General features: G+C 36.4%; 1 protein-coding gene across 11 annotated transcripts in view; it reads left to right on the forward strand.

Moving 5' to 3' along the window:
* Positions 1–14,769, forward strand: part of HNRNPLL (heterogeneous nuclear ribonucleoprotein L like) — a 42,977-nt gene extending 28,208 nt beyond the window's left edge. For 8 of the 11 annotated variants that reach the window (XM_074011951.1, XM_005576085.5, XM_065527165.2 and 5 more), the window contains 6 exons: positions 2,575–2,792; positions 6,057–6,178; positions 6,646–6,847; positions 7,528–7,585; positions 7,674–7,772; positions 12,299–14,769. In XM_074011951.1, coding sequence (XP_073868052.1) covers positions 2,575–2,792; positions 6,057–6,178; positions 6,646–6,847; positions 7,528–7,585; positions 7,674–7,772; positions 12,299–12,354 — 755 coding nt within the window. In that variant the 3' untranslated portion in view covers positions 12,355–14,769. The remainder of the gene's footprint in view (positions 1–2,574; positions 2,793–6,056; positions 6,179–6,645; positions 6,848–7,527; positions 7,586–7,673; positions 7,773–12,298) is intronic. The other 3 variants (XR_012422489.1, XR_012422490.1, XR_012422488.1) reach the window with 2 other exon arrangements.
* Positions 14,770–15,403: the final 634 nt, after the last annotated feature.

Raw genomic sequence — 15,403 nt, forward strand, 5'->3', positions numbered from 1 at the left:
GTATAGATAAGGTAATTTAATAATGATGGTTCAAAGTCATAATTATAAACATCAGTTATTCTTTTGGACTGATTTTGGTTGTTAGGGCTGTAGATCTCAGAGGTTTTGGACCTTAGCCACTATACATAGAGTAAAAGTTTCCACTGCCTATCTACCATGTGTCTTTTTACTTCCATGAAAAAGAAAATTCAGTGTGATGATGGTGAAGTGTTATTACTGTATAAGCAAATGGTAGGTGGTGGGGAGGCAGTATATTATGTATATGTACTTTTGCAGTAGGAATAAGAATAATTGATATTTGAATCTTGGTGTGTGTACAACAGTCTAAGAGGCTAAAATATGTAATTACTAAACAGTCGCTCATTTGGATTGTTTTGTTTTTGTTTTTTTTTTTTTTTTTTGAGACGGAGTCTCGCTCTGTTGCCCAGGCTGGAGTGCAGTGGCGCGATCTCGGCTCACTGCAAGCTCTGCCTCCCGGGTTCACGCCATTCTCCTGCCTCAGCCTCCCGAGTAGCTGGGACTACAGGTGCCCACAACCGCGCCCACCTAATTTTTTGTATTTTTAGTAGAGACGGGGTTTCACCGTGGTCTCGATCTCCTGACCTTGTGATCCGCCCGCCTCGGCCTCCCAAAGTGCTGGGATTACAGGCGTGAGCCACCGCGCCCGGCTGGATTGTTTTGTTAAACTACCAGTTGCCAATAAAAGGAGTAGTTGAAATCCATGACCAATTTAAGGAGACACTGATGATGATAAATTGATAAAGTATTCCTCCCTGAAACTGCCGAAATTCACACCGTGTTTGCGTGTGCTTGGTGGTAGTGTTACTGTGTTGTTATGAATGGCAGCTGTTATTAGAATACCGAAAATTGGAGTCCACCATAAGCTCTAATAGTATGTTATGAATACCAAAATTTAGTAGTTCTTAGTAATTCACTTAGTAGGTAGATGACAGTTGTCCCTTAGTCTTACTTACAAAAAGTGCAACTCAGTGACATTGCATACTCTTTAGTTCTTGAGAAATGGAGAAAGGACTTGGGTTTTTGGATTGGTTTTGCACATCAGGGGGACCTTTGCACGTACCCCAGACGATGCTTCTGTTATAATTAACTTAGGAGCACCTAAGATGTGTAGGGTTTCTGTTTCTTTTTTTTTTTTTTTTTTTTTTTTTGAGACGGGGTCTCGCTCTGTCACCCAGGCTGGAGTGCAGTGGCCGGATCTCAGCTCACTGCAAGCTCTGCCTCCCGGGTTCACGCCATTCTCCTGCCTCAGCCTCCCGAGTAGCTGGGACTACAGGCGCCCGCCACCTCGCCCGGCTAGTTTTTTGTATTTTTTAGTAGAGACGGGGTTTCACCGGGTTAGCCAGGATGGTCTCGATCTCCTGACCTTGTGATCCACCCGTCTCGGCCTCCCAAAGTGCTGGGATTACAGGCTTGAGCCACCGCGCCCGGCCCTGGGTTTCTGTTTCTGAGCTGCATGTCTCCATCTTAGTTGCTGCTTTTGAGTTTCTCTGTCTTCTTATTGCTGTAAAATGTGCCCTGTGCCTACTTTGAGTGTCAGTTTTCTCCACCGTCATTTCTTTTCATTCTACACTCTCGCTTTATTTTTTGTTACTTTTATTGTGGATGGGAAAAACAGATAAAGTTGTTTAAAGCTACTCTAAAGTTAGCAAGTTGATTCTTAATGAGGATTCTCAATGTAAGAAACACAGATTTGTGTGTGTGTTTCTGCTGAAATAGTTTTAGATACTCAGGCATTATTTCCTTCTGGGTTTTTGATATTGTTTCAAAAATGGAAGTTGTAATAAGACACCTGTGTGTAGTTGAGTTATTAACTAAATATAGGGTTTAGTTTCCTAAATTAGAATTAGGAATAAGATACCAACCTGAAAGTACACAGTAAAATATATTCAAGGAAACAACTTTTCAGTGGGACTGAAGAGGTTCTTTTTATTATATCTGTATAGAGATAGCTTCCTAGATTTCACTGTACATGTAATATTATTACTCCTCCAAAAGACATTGGCAGGAGGTTTATTATTTATTTATTTATTTATTTTATTATACTTTAAGTTCTAGGGTACATGTGCATAATGTGCAGGTTTGTTACATATGTATACATGTGCCATGCTGGTGTGCTGTACCCATTAACTCGTCATTTACATTAGCTATATCTCCTAATGCTATCCCTGCCCCCCCCCATAGGACCTGGTGTGTGATATTTTTAAAATTTGAGGTATAATTTATATACAGTGGCCCCAAATTTTACATTCATTTTCTTAACCCCCACCTCATTGCCTTTTTTGTTAAACTATCATATTTTAAAAATATAAACTCATAGCCTGGTGTATGCAGGTATAGGTCAATATATATTGTATCTGGTGCAAATGAATACAAATTTTATTAATTTTCCTTGGGTTATACTGAAATATCCATACATTTGAATTTTCTTTGTACATCAAACTAGCTAATATTAAGAGTTTATTTTTTGTGTGGTGCAGTATATCTCCTAAAGTATTTACAAACAGAACTATATGTATATGTTAGTTAATTTGTTTATTTTGATCATTTTTATAGGATCCCATGGTCCATTATTGCCTTTGCCAAGTCGTTACAGAATGGGCTCTCGAGATACACCTGAGCTTGTTGCTTATCCATTACCACAGGCTTCTTCCTCTTACATGCATGGAGGAAATCCCTCTGGTTCAGTTGTAATGGTTAGTGGATTACATCAACTAAAAATGAATTGTTCAAGAGTCTTCAACCTATTCTGCTTATATGGAAATATTGAGAAGGTAAGTTTCTCTTTATATTAGTTTCTTTTGCTAGGATACTCAGTAGTAATTCTGAAAAGGCTGCAAATACGTGTCTTCTCCTTGTATCAGGAATATCCAAGTTCTTTCAGTAATGACCCACATAAGCTAAAAATCCATTATATAGGAACTCTGGAAAATGTTTTTTGTTGGTAAGTAATAAGTATAGGTTGTTGATATTACAAATATTTTTTAAATAACCATTATAAAAAGAAATCTAAAGCAGTAGTAATCAACCTTATGGTATGAGAGGCATGAAGTCTCTATTTTTGTGATCTCATTTCAAAGAGATTCTAGCATTTAACATGTTGAAAGAACAGTTACTTTCATGGAGGGTATATGTAAAAACAAGCTTAAGAGCCCAGCCAGAAGTTGTGAATTTCAGAAGAGTTCTAGAATTTAGGCACTTGCCTCCTAAATGCCAGGGTTCTATTATCTTCAGAGGAACCATGTGCATTTAGCTCAATCAGTATTTGAAACTGACCCACTTTGATAGAATGTGTCCAAAACTTTCTGTCTAGCAATTTACATATTTTGGAGGTCTTTAATAATTGTAACTTTATTATCAAATAACTGTGTTTTCCCCAAATCTACGACATTTTATTTATTGATGTCTCACAAATGTGAGATAAATAGTTTTTGAAAGAATCATGGAAAATTTAACTAGGAAAGTGAATGGTAGTCTTAAGTTACCAGTTGTTTGATACACTTGCTAATTTGAGTTTTAGTACTGTAGTAATGTGTTTTTTTCCTGTTTTAAGTGATTTTAGTGTTCTTTGCAACAGTAAGTACTTGCAGCATGTGAGTCACTGTGTGGGAGGGGAACATGGCTTAAAAAGTTGGTACATTTAGTTCTTAGTTGATTAATTCTAAAGCCTCCTTGATCAAAGGAAGCAACTCTTCAAAATTCTGAAACAAGGATTTTGTCAACCATTTGATCACAGTAGGAAAAAAAAAAAAAAAGAAAACTCCACATTTGGTCTGGGGGATAACATATGGGATACTTACGCTTGCGTAACTGGCCAAGAATACATGGGATAGGTTTAGTAGCATTGGGAGAAGTATTATTTTCACACAGACACTTTATCTTAGACCCAAGTGTTAAGTGGAGGGAACTGCATGTTTGATAATTAAATGGGCTTTAATGTATATTTTAACTTTTTATATTTTCTTTTTGTGCTATTCACATATGCAGACAATCAGAATCAGGCAATTTAATCAACATTTTTAGTAGATCTTTGTCTTTTGTGTTATAAACTGTCTCATGATTTAGAAACTCAAATTACTTTTTCTAATGAAACTTAGATTTTCTATATGTTATTTGAGTAATTCTAGTGTCTTTCACTCTACATCTCCCAAGTTTTTAAAACATTTTAAATGATAGGCTGTGGTACATTGAACTCAAACTATCATAATCCTTTAAAGATCCATATATAGTTAATTTTTTCTTTCTTTTGAAGATTTACCAATACAAGAACCACATATTTAATGTGTATATTTAGTCACTATTAGATTTGTAGATAGTCATTGGATTAAATCAAGGGAGAGAATTTAGCCCATGAGAAGACAAGAGATTTCAAATAAAGCTGAAAAATTGTTACAACTGAGTTTTGTTTAAGTACAGGTGTAGTATATCCTATTAAAGTGGGTAGTTGAAGTGATGGAAATAGATGCCATGTTGCATTTGTTGTGTAAATATATTCTCAGTATTCTTTAGAGGTCAATAGATAAGAAGGAAATACATTCAAGGTGTCATCTATGCCATTGATACAGGAGGCCTCCCTTATCCACAGTTTTGCTTTCAGTTACTCACTGTTAACTGCTCCAACAATAGGTGACTACAGTAAAATAAGATTCTGTGAGAGAGAGAGCATGTTCACATAATTTTTATTATAGTAGATCATTTATAACTTTTCTATTTTATTGTTTTGTTAGTCTATTACTGTGCCTAATTTATAAATTAAACTTTATCATAGGTATGTATGTACAGGAAAAAGTGTAGTATATATATGCTATGCTTATATATAGTATATACTATGCTTAACCTCTATCTGTCTTCTTTTCCTTTCTTTTCCTTTCTTCCCTCCTTCCTTCCTTCCCTCCCTCCCTCCCTCCTTCCCTCCTTCCCTCCTTCCTTCCTTCTTTCTTTCCTTCCTTTCTTCCTTTCCTCCCTCCTTTCTTTTCTCCTTTCTTTTTTCTCTTCTCTTCTCTTTTCGAGACGGAGTCTCGCTCTGAGTAGCTGGGACTACAGGTGTGTGCCACCATGCCCAGCTAGTTTTTGCATTTTTTTTTTTTGTAGAGATGGGGTCTCAACTATGTTGCCTAGGCTGGTCTCAAGCTCCTAGGCTCAACCAAGCATCCCACCTTGGCCTCTCAAAGTGCTGGGATTACAGGTGTGAGCCACTGCGCCAGGCATTGTCTGCAGTTTTAGGCATCCATTGGGGTTCTTGGAATGTATCCCTCAAAGATAAGGGGGAACTACTGTACTTAATAGCTACTTAGGGACTTCCAAGACTAAGCACTATGCTGAATGATATCATACTTTACACCTTCTAACCCTTACAGCATTATATTCTAAAACTGGAAATAGTACAAGAGGGTAACTTTGGCCTCTGCCCAAACTGTCCTGAAATAACATGTATTCCCCTACGTTGTACAGGCCTTCCTGTGACCATGCTATCTCAAGGCTATTTTGTATTATTTCTTTTATAGCATCTTGTTTGTTGCATTAATAGAATTCTACATAGTTTGTAATTACTATTTGTTTACTTTTACATTTCTGACTTAACTACTAGAATATAAGGTTCAGGAAGATAATGTCTGTTAACATTCACCATTAAATCCCCAGTACCTACCACAGTGCTTATGAATACATATTAGACACTTAATAAATATTTGTTGAAAGAATAAATATTAATGAGTCCTGCCAGATGGTATTATCTACATTTTCAACAACAATCCATGGCTCAGAGAAGTTAAGTATATTGCCCTCAAATCACATAATTAATATATAACATTATGTATTAATGTGCTGTTCTTCAGTGGGCTATACAATAGTAGTATAGTGTTCCTTTTTAACTACTGAATTTTGATAAGAGTTAAGGGTATCTCGTAACATGGCAGAATATAGTTAAAATCCAGGTGATCTTCTGTATTTTAAACCACTTAGGTCATATTGTCTTTAAAAAATTCTGCTACTGTAAAAGGGAATTAAATGGTCACCTTTTTGGGATTTTGTGTTTACAGGTAAAATTTATGAAGACCATTCCTGGTACAGCACTGGTAGAAATGGGTGATGAGTATGCTGTAGAAAGAGCTGTCACACACCTTAATAATGTCAAATTATTTGGGAAAAGACTTAATGTTTGGTAATTATCTATCTTAAATGATAAATTTTTAAAAATATTTTTAAATCTTTATCCTTTTTTATTAGAGACATTAATGTCAACTTGAGAATATTTTAATGTAACTGAGGGCACATCTTAAACAACAGCTGTAGTATTGTTATTTTAGATAAGGATTAGGGTCATATCACTCAGATTTTGCTTAGCTATACCTGATTTTTAGTTTTATGATGATAAAACGTTAAAATGGGCAAGTTTTTATGTTAAAGTTTTCTAATATGAGAATATATTTAATAGATTTTCTTTCTAATTGATGTCTAAACTACAAGAGTGATTGATTATAACCCAAACTAAATCCTCTATTTAAATAGCTCTATGTATGCCTTTTTTGGTTAAGATTTATGCAAGCAAAATATATCAGCATTCTGAGACTACTTGTTGCTTTTTATCTAACAAAGTACTTTTGTATGTCTTTTCTTTCTAATCTTTAGTGTGTCTAAACAACATTCAGTTGTTCCAAGTCAAATATTTGAGCTGGAGGATGGTACGAGTAGCTACAAGGATTTTGCAATGAGCAAAAATAATCGCTTTACAAGTGCTGGCCAAGCATCTAAGAATATAATCCAGCCACCCTCCTGTGTTTTGCATTATTATAATGTTCCATTGTGTGTCACAGAGGAGACCTTCACAAAGGTAGGCACTGAAATACAAATGTGTATAGAATGTTGCCATTTCCTATTTTAAAATCTGTTTTAGCTTCATTTGGAAGTCGCCTTGCTCATTCTTTTGCTTTTGATATTATTAGTATTTTATTTACTTGGTACGGATAATTTATTCTTTGACTGTTGTACTTTTCTGGCCTCCATTCCTCATTGGTCTTTGTTGATGTGTGGTTCAGTCCTTTTGAGAGTTGGAATTAGAATGAGGTCGTCTTACTCCTGCATTCAGAAAGTTATTTAAAGACATTCATGTCTTTAAATCTCACCCACAACAAAATTTTATCCATATTGTTTCCCCTAACTTAGAAAATGCTAAGTAAGAATTGTAAGAAATGCTTCAGATAAATGATTTTCTGGAACTCTACTCCCTACCTTAAGTACTAGATAAATCCTGGTCAACTCTGAGAATATGTATTTTAGTTAACAAATTGGTGATTTTATTGTACGGCACTAAGTTACTTAACATAATTTATAGAATTTTACTGTTTTTAATTGATTTTCTCATACAACTTGAGAAAGTATGTAAAAACATACTTGATTTAATCCATTCATTCCAGAATTGAAACTTAAATTCTGCCATAAAGTTTACTTTCTGTAAAAAAGTGGGATATTATTTTGACTATATTTTTAATGAAGTTTTACTTTCTTTGGCAGTTGTGTAATGACCATGAAGTTCTTACATTCATCAAATATAAAGTGTTTGATGCAAAACGTAAGTGAACAGTCCCTCTTTTAAAGTTTTCTGGTTAAGTTGGTGATAAGCAAGTAATAATAACTGAGTTTGTGTTTTTTTGTTTTAGCTTCAGCCAAAACACTTTCTGGGCTATTAGAATGGGAGTGCAAAACTGATGCAGTAGAAGCCCTGACGGCACTGAATCACTATCAGATAAGAGTCCCGAGTAAGTAAAATGCTGTATTTGTGTCATAATTATTTAGTGGGAGTTACCTTCACAGAAACATTCATGGTAATATAAAAATAACACTTAATAGGCTTCTTAAAAAATACAGATAAATACGAAAACAAAAGGCATATTAATTCCTGTATTGCTGTATAACAAATTGCTATACAATTTAGCATCTTAAAACAGCAAACATTTATCATCTTACTGTTTCTGAGGGTTAGTATTTTGGGTGCATTTCAGCTGGGTGATTCAGGCTTAGGATCTCTCATGAAGTTGGCAGTCAAACTGTTATCTAAGTCTGCAGTAATCTCAGGGCTTGACTGAAGCCAGAAGATCCACCCCCAGGCGCACTCATGTTGTTGTGTGCAGGCTCAGTCAAGCCACATTGGCCTTTTCATGGTAGCTGACTTCTCTCTGAGTGATCCAAGAGATAAATCAACAATGTTTTTTATAACCTAACATTGGAAGTGGCATACCATCACTTAACGTTACAATTTTTTTGGTCACAGAGACCAAACATAGTACAGTGAGTGTGGGAGGGGACTATACAGGGTGGGAGTACCAGGAGGTTGGAATCACCTTCAAGCTATAACTTCTACAATCCCTATTGATCATTTTAGAGGAAAGCAATACATGCATATGGTTAGAAAACTCAGACAGTACATAAAGGTACAAAATGAAAAGTTAAATCTTTCTACAACCTCGAACCTTTTGTCTCATTCTTTTTTTCTTCCCTAGTGTGTGTATATAATTATATATATTTTTAAAACTTGGCCGGGCCCTGTGGCTCACACCTGTAATTCCAGCACTTGGGGAGACTGAGGCAGGCGGATCGTCTGAGGTCAGGAGTTTGAGACCAGCCTGGCCAACATGGCGAAACCCTGTCTCTACTAAAAATACAAAAAAAAAAAAAATTAACCCGGCGTGGTGGCACACACTTGTAGTTTCAGCTACTTGGGAGGCTGAGGCAGGAGAATTGCTTGAACCCAGGAGGTGAGGTTGCAGTGAGCCGAGATCACGCCATTGTCCTCCAACCTGGGCAACAGAGCAAGACTCCGTCTCAAAAAAAAAAAATAGAAAAACAAAATGATTCTTCTGTACATACTTGCCTATGTCTTGCTGTTTTCACTTAATATATCTTGGAGCTATTTCTATATTGCCACATTCAAAGCTGCTTTTTTAAAGCATTTTCAGGATAGCTATTTATAATTGAGATGTATCACAGTTTTGTCTTATTTACCATATCTCCCCACTGATGAACACTCTGGTTGCTTCTGTTTGTTTTTATCTGTTATTGTAATATAATATAAACATCCTTATAGTTGCACTTTTTTATTTTTTAATATTTTTTAGTTTTTAATTTTTTTTTTTTTTTTTTTTTAATAGAGACAAGGTCTCACTGTGTTGCCCAGGCTGGTCTTGAACTCCTGAGCTCTGCCTCAGCCTCCTAAAGTGCTAGGATTACAGACGTGAGCAACCACGACTGATCAATAGTTGCACTTTCTAATGTGTGTTTTTAGGACAGTTTTTCAGTAGTGTAGGACATGAAGATTTATAGTTAGGTAAAATGTTGCTAGATTGTACCTTATAAAGGTTGCACCAGTTTACATTACCACCTGTGGTATATGAAAATGTTCATTGCTCAGCACTCTTAGCAACACTGAGTGTTGTCAGATACTCAATTTTTACCAGTATGATAGATTAAAAATGGTATTCTGTTGTTTTAATTTGTGCCAAGTGAAATTGTTACCGCTTGTTTATTGTCTCCATTATACTAACAATGGCCTCTTTTTTTTTTTGAGACGAGTCTCACTCTGTCCCCCAGACTGTAGTGCAGTGGCACAATCTCAGCTCACTGCAACCCCCGCCTCCCAGGTTCAAGCAATTCTCCTGCCTCAGCTTTCCAAGTAGCTGGAATTATAGGCACCTGCCACCACACCCAGCTAATTTTTGTATTTTTGGTAGAGACGGGGTTTCACCATGTTGGCCAGGCTCGTCTCAAACTCCTGGACTTCATGATCCACCCACCTTGGCCTCCTGAAGTGCTGGGATTACAGGCATGAGAAAACTCAAGTTTAATTTTTGAAACTTTGTGCTGTGTAATTTACTTTGATCCTGGATCTAAAGGGTATTTAAATAATAGGGGAACCTTATTGGGTGTGGTGATGAATGATGGTTTAAAAAAGAGAAAAAAAACCACTGAATGATTTATGGGTGGAATAACATCTGAAATTTGCTTTGAAATATTCTGTCTTTCAAAACTACGTGTGAAGGGTAGGTAGATGAAGTAAGACAGCCAAATATTGACAATTACTGAAGCTGAGTGATAGGTATGTGGGGATTCATTAAACCTATCTATATTTTTGTGTATGTTTGAAAATTCCTTAATAAAAAGTAAGAAACACTTTATTTTTTTTTGAGACAGGGTCTTGCTCATGTCCTAGCCTGGAATGCAGTGGTGCAATCACAGCCTACTGCAGCCTCAACTTCCCTGAGCTCAAGTGATCCTCCCACCTCAGCCTCCCAAATAGCTGGGGCTACAGGCATGCAACACTATGCCCAGCTTATTGATGTATATTTATTTTAAAAAATGTTTTAGATGGGGGGGTCCTGCTGTATTGCCTAGGCTGGTGGTCTTGAACTCCTGGCCTCAAGCAATCCTCTGGCCTCAGCCTCCCAAGTTGCTGGGATTATAGGCACAAGCCACAATGTCGACTTCCTTCTCATTTTACTTTTAGTTTAAAAAAAAAAAAGGGAAATGTTATTAAGTAGTGAGTCAGGCTTAATTTTTGAGAGAAAGTTTTAAAAAGCTTTAAAGTTATATGAAATACATTAGAGATAGTATATAAATTGTAAACTATTTGCAGATAGGGACAGTTATGTATGTTTTTATCCTCCGCAGTGTCTTGTACACACTTGTTGATGCATATGCTTTTCCCCTTACAGGAATTTTTTTTCTTTAATGAACTACAGCTTTTAATACTAAAATTGTGATACATTAAGATAGCAAAACCGGTTCTTTGCTTTGATTTCTTATATATACAGTTGAGGAAGAGCTATTTTCTGCCTGGTCTGAAAAATTAAAGGAAAGAAAAATTTGCAAAGTGGAAATATTTTTGTGAAGTATACCCAATTTTTTTTTTTTCCCCAGTAATTTCAAAACTTACATGCCCCATTGATGAAGAGAGATTTAATACTAGATTTCCTGGAAACTTTTGGGATCACAGATGTCTTCATGTACATTCCAGCTTTGTACATGTACAAAGCTTTGTAAATTCCAGCTTTGTACATGTAAATGTAAATTCCAGCTTTGTACATGTACATTCTCTGCTCACTGCAAGCTCCGCCTCCTGGGTTCACGCCATTCTTCTGCCTCAGCCTCCCGAGTAGCTGGGACTACAGGCGCCTGCCACCACGACTGGCCAATTTTTTGTATTTTTAGTAGAGATAGGGTTTCACTGTGTTAGCCAGGATGGTCTCGATCTCCTGACCTCGTGATCCGCCCACCTCGGCCTCCCAAAGTGCCGGGATTACAAGCGTGAGCCACTGCGCCTGGCCTGAATTGACTTTTATAGAGAGTTAACTGCTGGCAGTATTTTTGCAATGTGAACTTTGCTGCTTAATCCTGATACTATTTATTCTTTTTGTTTTGTTTTGTTTTGTTTTTTGAGACGGAGTCTCGCTCGGTCCCTCAGGCTAGAGTGCAGGCTGGAGTGCAGCGGCCTGATAATCAGCTCACTGCAAGCTCCGCCTCTCCGGTTCACACCATTCTCCTGCCTCAGCCTCCTGAGTGGCTGGGACTACAGGCGCCCGCCACCATGCCCGGCTAGTTTTTTTGTATTTTTTGTAGAGACGGGATTTCACCATGTTAGCCAGGATGGTCTTGATCTCCCAACCTCGTGATCCACCCGTCTTGGCCTCCCAGGCATGAGCCACCACGCCCGGCCAATACTGTTTATTCTTTAATGATCAGTTCACTAAAAAAAATTGAGTGCCGAACAGTGTTGAGAACAATAGAAATGTAGCAGTCAATAAAGTCTGCCTTCATGAGCTTACCTTTCAGTAAATATGAATAAAAATCTTCCCCTTACCTTACTTAGAAATTTTACTTTTTTTTTTTTTTTTTGAGACGGAGTCTCACTCTGTCACCCCACTCTGTCACCCAGGCTGGAGTGCAGTGGTACAATCTCAGCTCGCTGCAACTTCCACCTCCCACCCAGGTTCATGCAGTTCTGCCTCAGCCTCCAGAGTAGCTGGGACTACAGTCGCACACCACCACACCAAGCTAACTTTTGTATTTTTAGTAGAGAGGGGTTTCGCCTTACTAGCCAGGCTAGTCTTGAACTCCTGACTTCAGGTGAGCCACCAAGTCTGGTCAGTTTTACTTCTTTATATTCCTGCTTTATATTCACCATATTCTTTATATTTAGTATAAAAAGGTGAAATAATTTACTCTGGTACTTCAAAGTGATATTGAAAGTTTGATGAAGTGAAATATTAACTCTGTTTTTTACTTTTTACAGATGGTTCCAATCCCTATACATTGAAGCTTTGCTTTTCTACATCATCCCATTTATAAGAAGAGAAGAGCATGTTAGAATTTATGTTCACCTTTATTACAATTTCAAAGCTACACTTCATTAAAAAAATCTAAAATGGTTGATCTCATGTTGCCTTGCTTACTTTAAGATCCTGTTCTGTAATAAACATATTTTGCCTTGAGTAAATTTGTTGTAAACTTAAATATTGAATTGTTTTCATTTTAAGATAGAATATCATAATGTAGACTATCTACAGCTTCATTGTAGATTATACAGATATATAATTTCTAACCTTATTACTGTAATTTTTCTTCCACAGTAAAAATATATTTGCATTCTTAATGCTAATTATCTGCAAGTATTTTTTCATTGTGTAAGAGATTAATGCAGGTGAAAGTATTGCATTTTAATATAGAATTCCTATTATATGTTTAGATGTTTAAGTATGTTGCAGTTACTCATATTAAACATAACTTTGTATTTATTTAATCAAGTTTGAGAATAACATTACATATGTTGAATTTTAAGTACTACAGATTTAACTGATTTTATATTTCTGAAAGGCTAACAGACATGGATACACTTGTACAGTATGCATTCAAACTTATTTAAATTGGTGTATTTTTTTTTAAGTCAGTGTCCATTTGTATTGACATGCCTCTCTGTTTCTAGTCCAGTTTGGAGATTTTATAAACTTATAACAATGAGTTAATGTGTTCATTTTCATTTGTTGCATGTGACTTAAATACAGCTAGTATTTGGCATTGAGATTTTAATAGAGGTTATAATTAACAGTTCCTCTTATAGATAATAATCTGGGATCTATGGGTGGGCTTCAGAGAATCTGTGTACCCCCTAAAATTGTATGTAGAATTTTGGATATTTACATTTTTATTTTTTACTCTTGAATCCATCAGTAATATGTATTTTTCTATATGGTACAAGATTTAAGGATCTAATTTTATTTTTATTCCAAACAGATAGCTATTTGTCTCAATACCATTTATTAAACATTCTTTCTCCCACTGGATCTGCTTTTTTTTTTTTTCTTTTTAAAATAATAGATTTTATACCTAGGCAAGTAAGATTTAAGGACCAAACGTGGTATTAAGAGACTATAGCACGATTGTTATCAAGTTCACAGCTTTTTTACAATAGAAAAACTGATGTGGCCATTTTGTTTTCATCTTTAAAAAAAGGGAGAATATGTGTCATCTACCTAGAATAACTGATATCAATAGTTGGTAATAGCAGTTTTGTAATCCTGACACTTTTAAACAAATTTGTAAATGCAAGTTCCATTTAGATCTTTTGTAAAGACTTTATTTTAAATTTTAATATAAAAGTCCTTTTATAAATAAGGCACGTGTTTACAGTTTTAGAGCTGTTTAATAGAAAGTTTAGATGGAAACTAAACACACATTAACATTTATTTCCCCTCATTTTGATGGCAGTGGACCAGCATTTCCTCTAAAGATAAATAAAAAATTAAATTTTAACCTAGAAGTATTTTAGACCCTTATCACAGAACCCAGTAAGTTATGCCAAGGGTAACTGTGTGAACTGTGTTCGATACTGGGCTATGTATGTTTCTTACTCGTTGCCAATTTAATACCTAAGTTTATCTAACTTTACAATAAACAAAGCTTTTTTCCCCCTATAAATACTTTTCTACCTCTGTTGAAAAATTGAAATGCCTTAATTTTGGTTTATGTAATAGTTGTCTACTTTCTTTCCTCCTCTGAAAATTAATGTGGGTTACAGAATTACAGACTTTTTTTTTTTTTTTTTTTTTTTTGAGACAGAGTCTTGCTCTGTCGCCCAGGCTGGGGTGCAGTGGCCGGATCTCAGCTCACTGCAAGCTCCGCCTCCCGGGTTTAGACCATTCTCCTGCCTCAGCCTCCTGAGTAGCTGGGACTACAGGCGCCCGCCACCTCGCCCGGCTAGTTTTTTGTATTTTTTAGTAGAGACGGGGTTTCACCGTGTTAGCCAGGATGGTCTCGATCTCCTGACCTCGTGATCCGCCCGTCTCGGCCTCCCAAAGTGCTGGGATTACAGGCTTGAGCCACCGCGCCCGGCCTACAGACTTTTTAATGCCTAAGATATTAAGAAATAAACCTGTAGGTATTGGCAGGGCATTTAGATTTTAATTAGTTTTGACTTGTAGAAATGATTTTTATCTGTAAGGCTCTCTCTCTACCAAAATAAGTGTATTCTTTGGGAGTAAACTGGTTGGTAAGTTGGGCCTTGCTGATAGATACATGCACTGGTGCGTAAGCCCTATACTGCTGCTGTCACTAATGTTTTTGATAGTTTACTTAGGGATGACTGCTGTTAATGAAGTTTGCTTTGTGAATACTCCCTCTTTCCTTAGCCTTGGCAACATTCTTCTCTGAGCTATTTTTATGCTTTTAGAAGAACAAGAAAAATCAGATTTAAGAACTATAAAGAAATAATACTAGCTTTGAGTTTCTTTAAAAAAATATTGAAATCCCATCTCTGTATCCAAATCCTACTACGTATTTGATAATAAATCTGCCAAACTGAGTTATGGAATATGAGCTGCCTTTTAAAAATCCCTGTTCTGCTAAAGGTGTTGCTTCACCAAATAAAAATATTTGCAACTGTAGCCAACATGAGACTTTGCAAACATCCTAGTGATTTGGTTGTCTCAACTATGTCTTGAACAGAATTGAGAAGAGGGGAAAAAATGACTAAATGGGGTCAGTTGTTTCATGTTTTCTTTACAGACAGGCTGCTAGGGAACTGCAAAGTAGCTGTCAGTGATACTCTTTCTGGAATACAGAAATTTTGAGTGGAGAGCATTCTCCCATACTTAGGAATCTGAAGCACAAGGAGCTTTGCTTCTCTTAAAGGTAACGAAAGTGCTTGTGAGATAACAGCGATGAACTTCCTATCTCCATGTGGTTGTTTGGTCTAAGAGACTTTTAGTCCACTGAGGGTTCGTGTGAAGAGTAGCAGGCCTTTGTCTTCACAGTACTGCAGCTCTGCTTATGATGATTTTCAGTGTCAACCAAAAAGTAAGTGAATGTGCAGGCATGAATACTATTTAAACCAAATAAATTA

The sequence above is a fragment of the Macaca fascicularis genome, chromosome 13 (genome assembly GCF_037993035.2).
Source record: "Macaca fascicularis isolate 582-1 chromosome 13, T2T-MFA8v1.1".
In the NCBI taxonomy this organism is placed as follows: domain Eukaryota; kingdom Metazoa; phylum Chordata; class Mammalia; order Primates; family Cercopithecidae; genus Macaca; species Macaca fascicularis.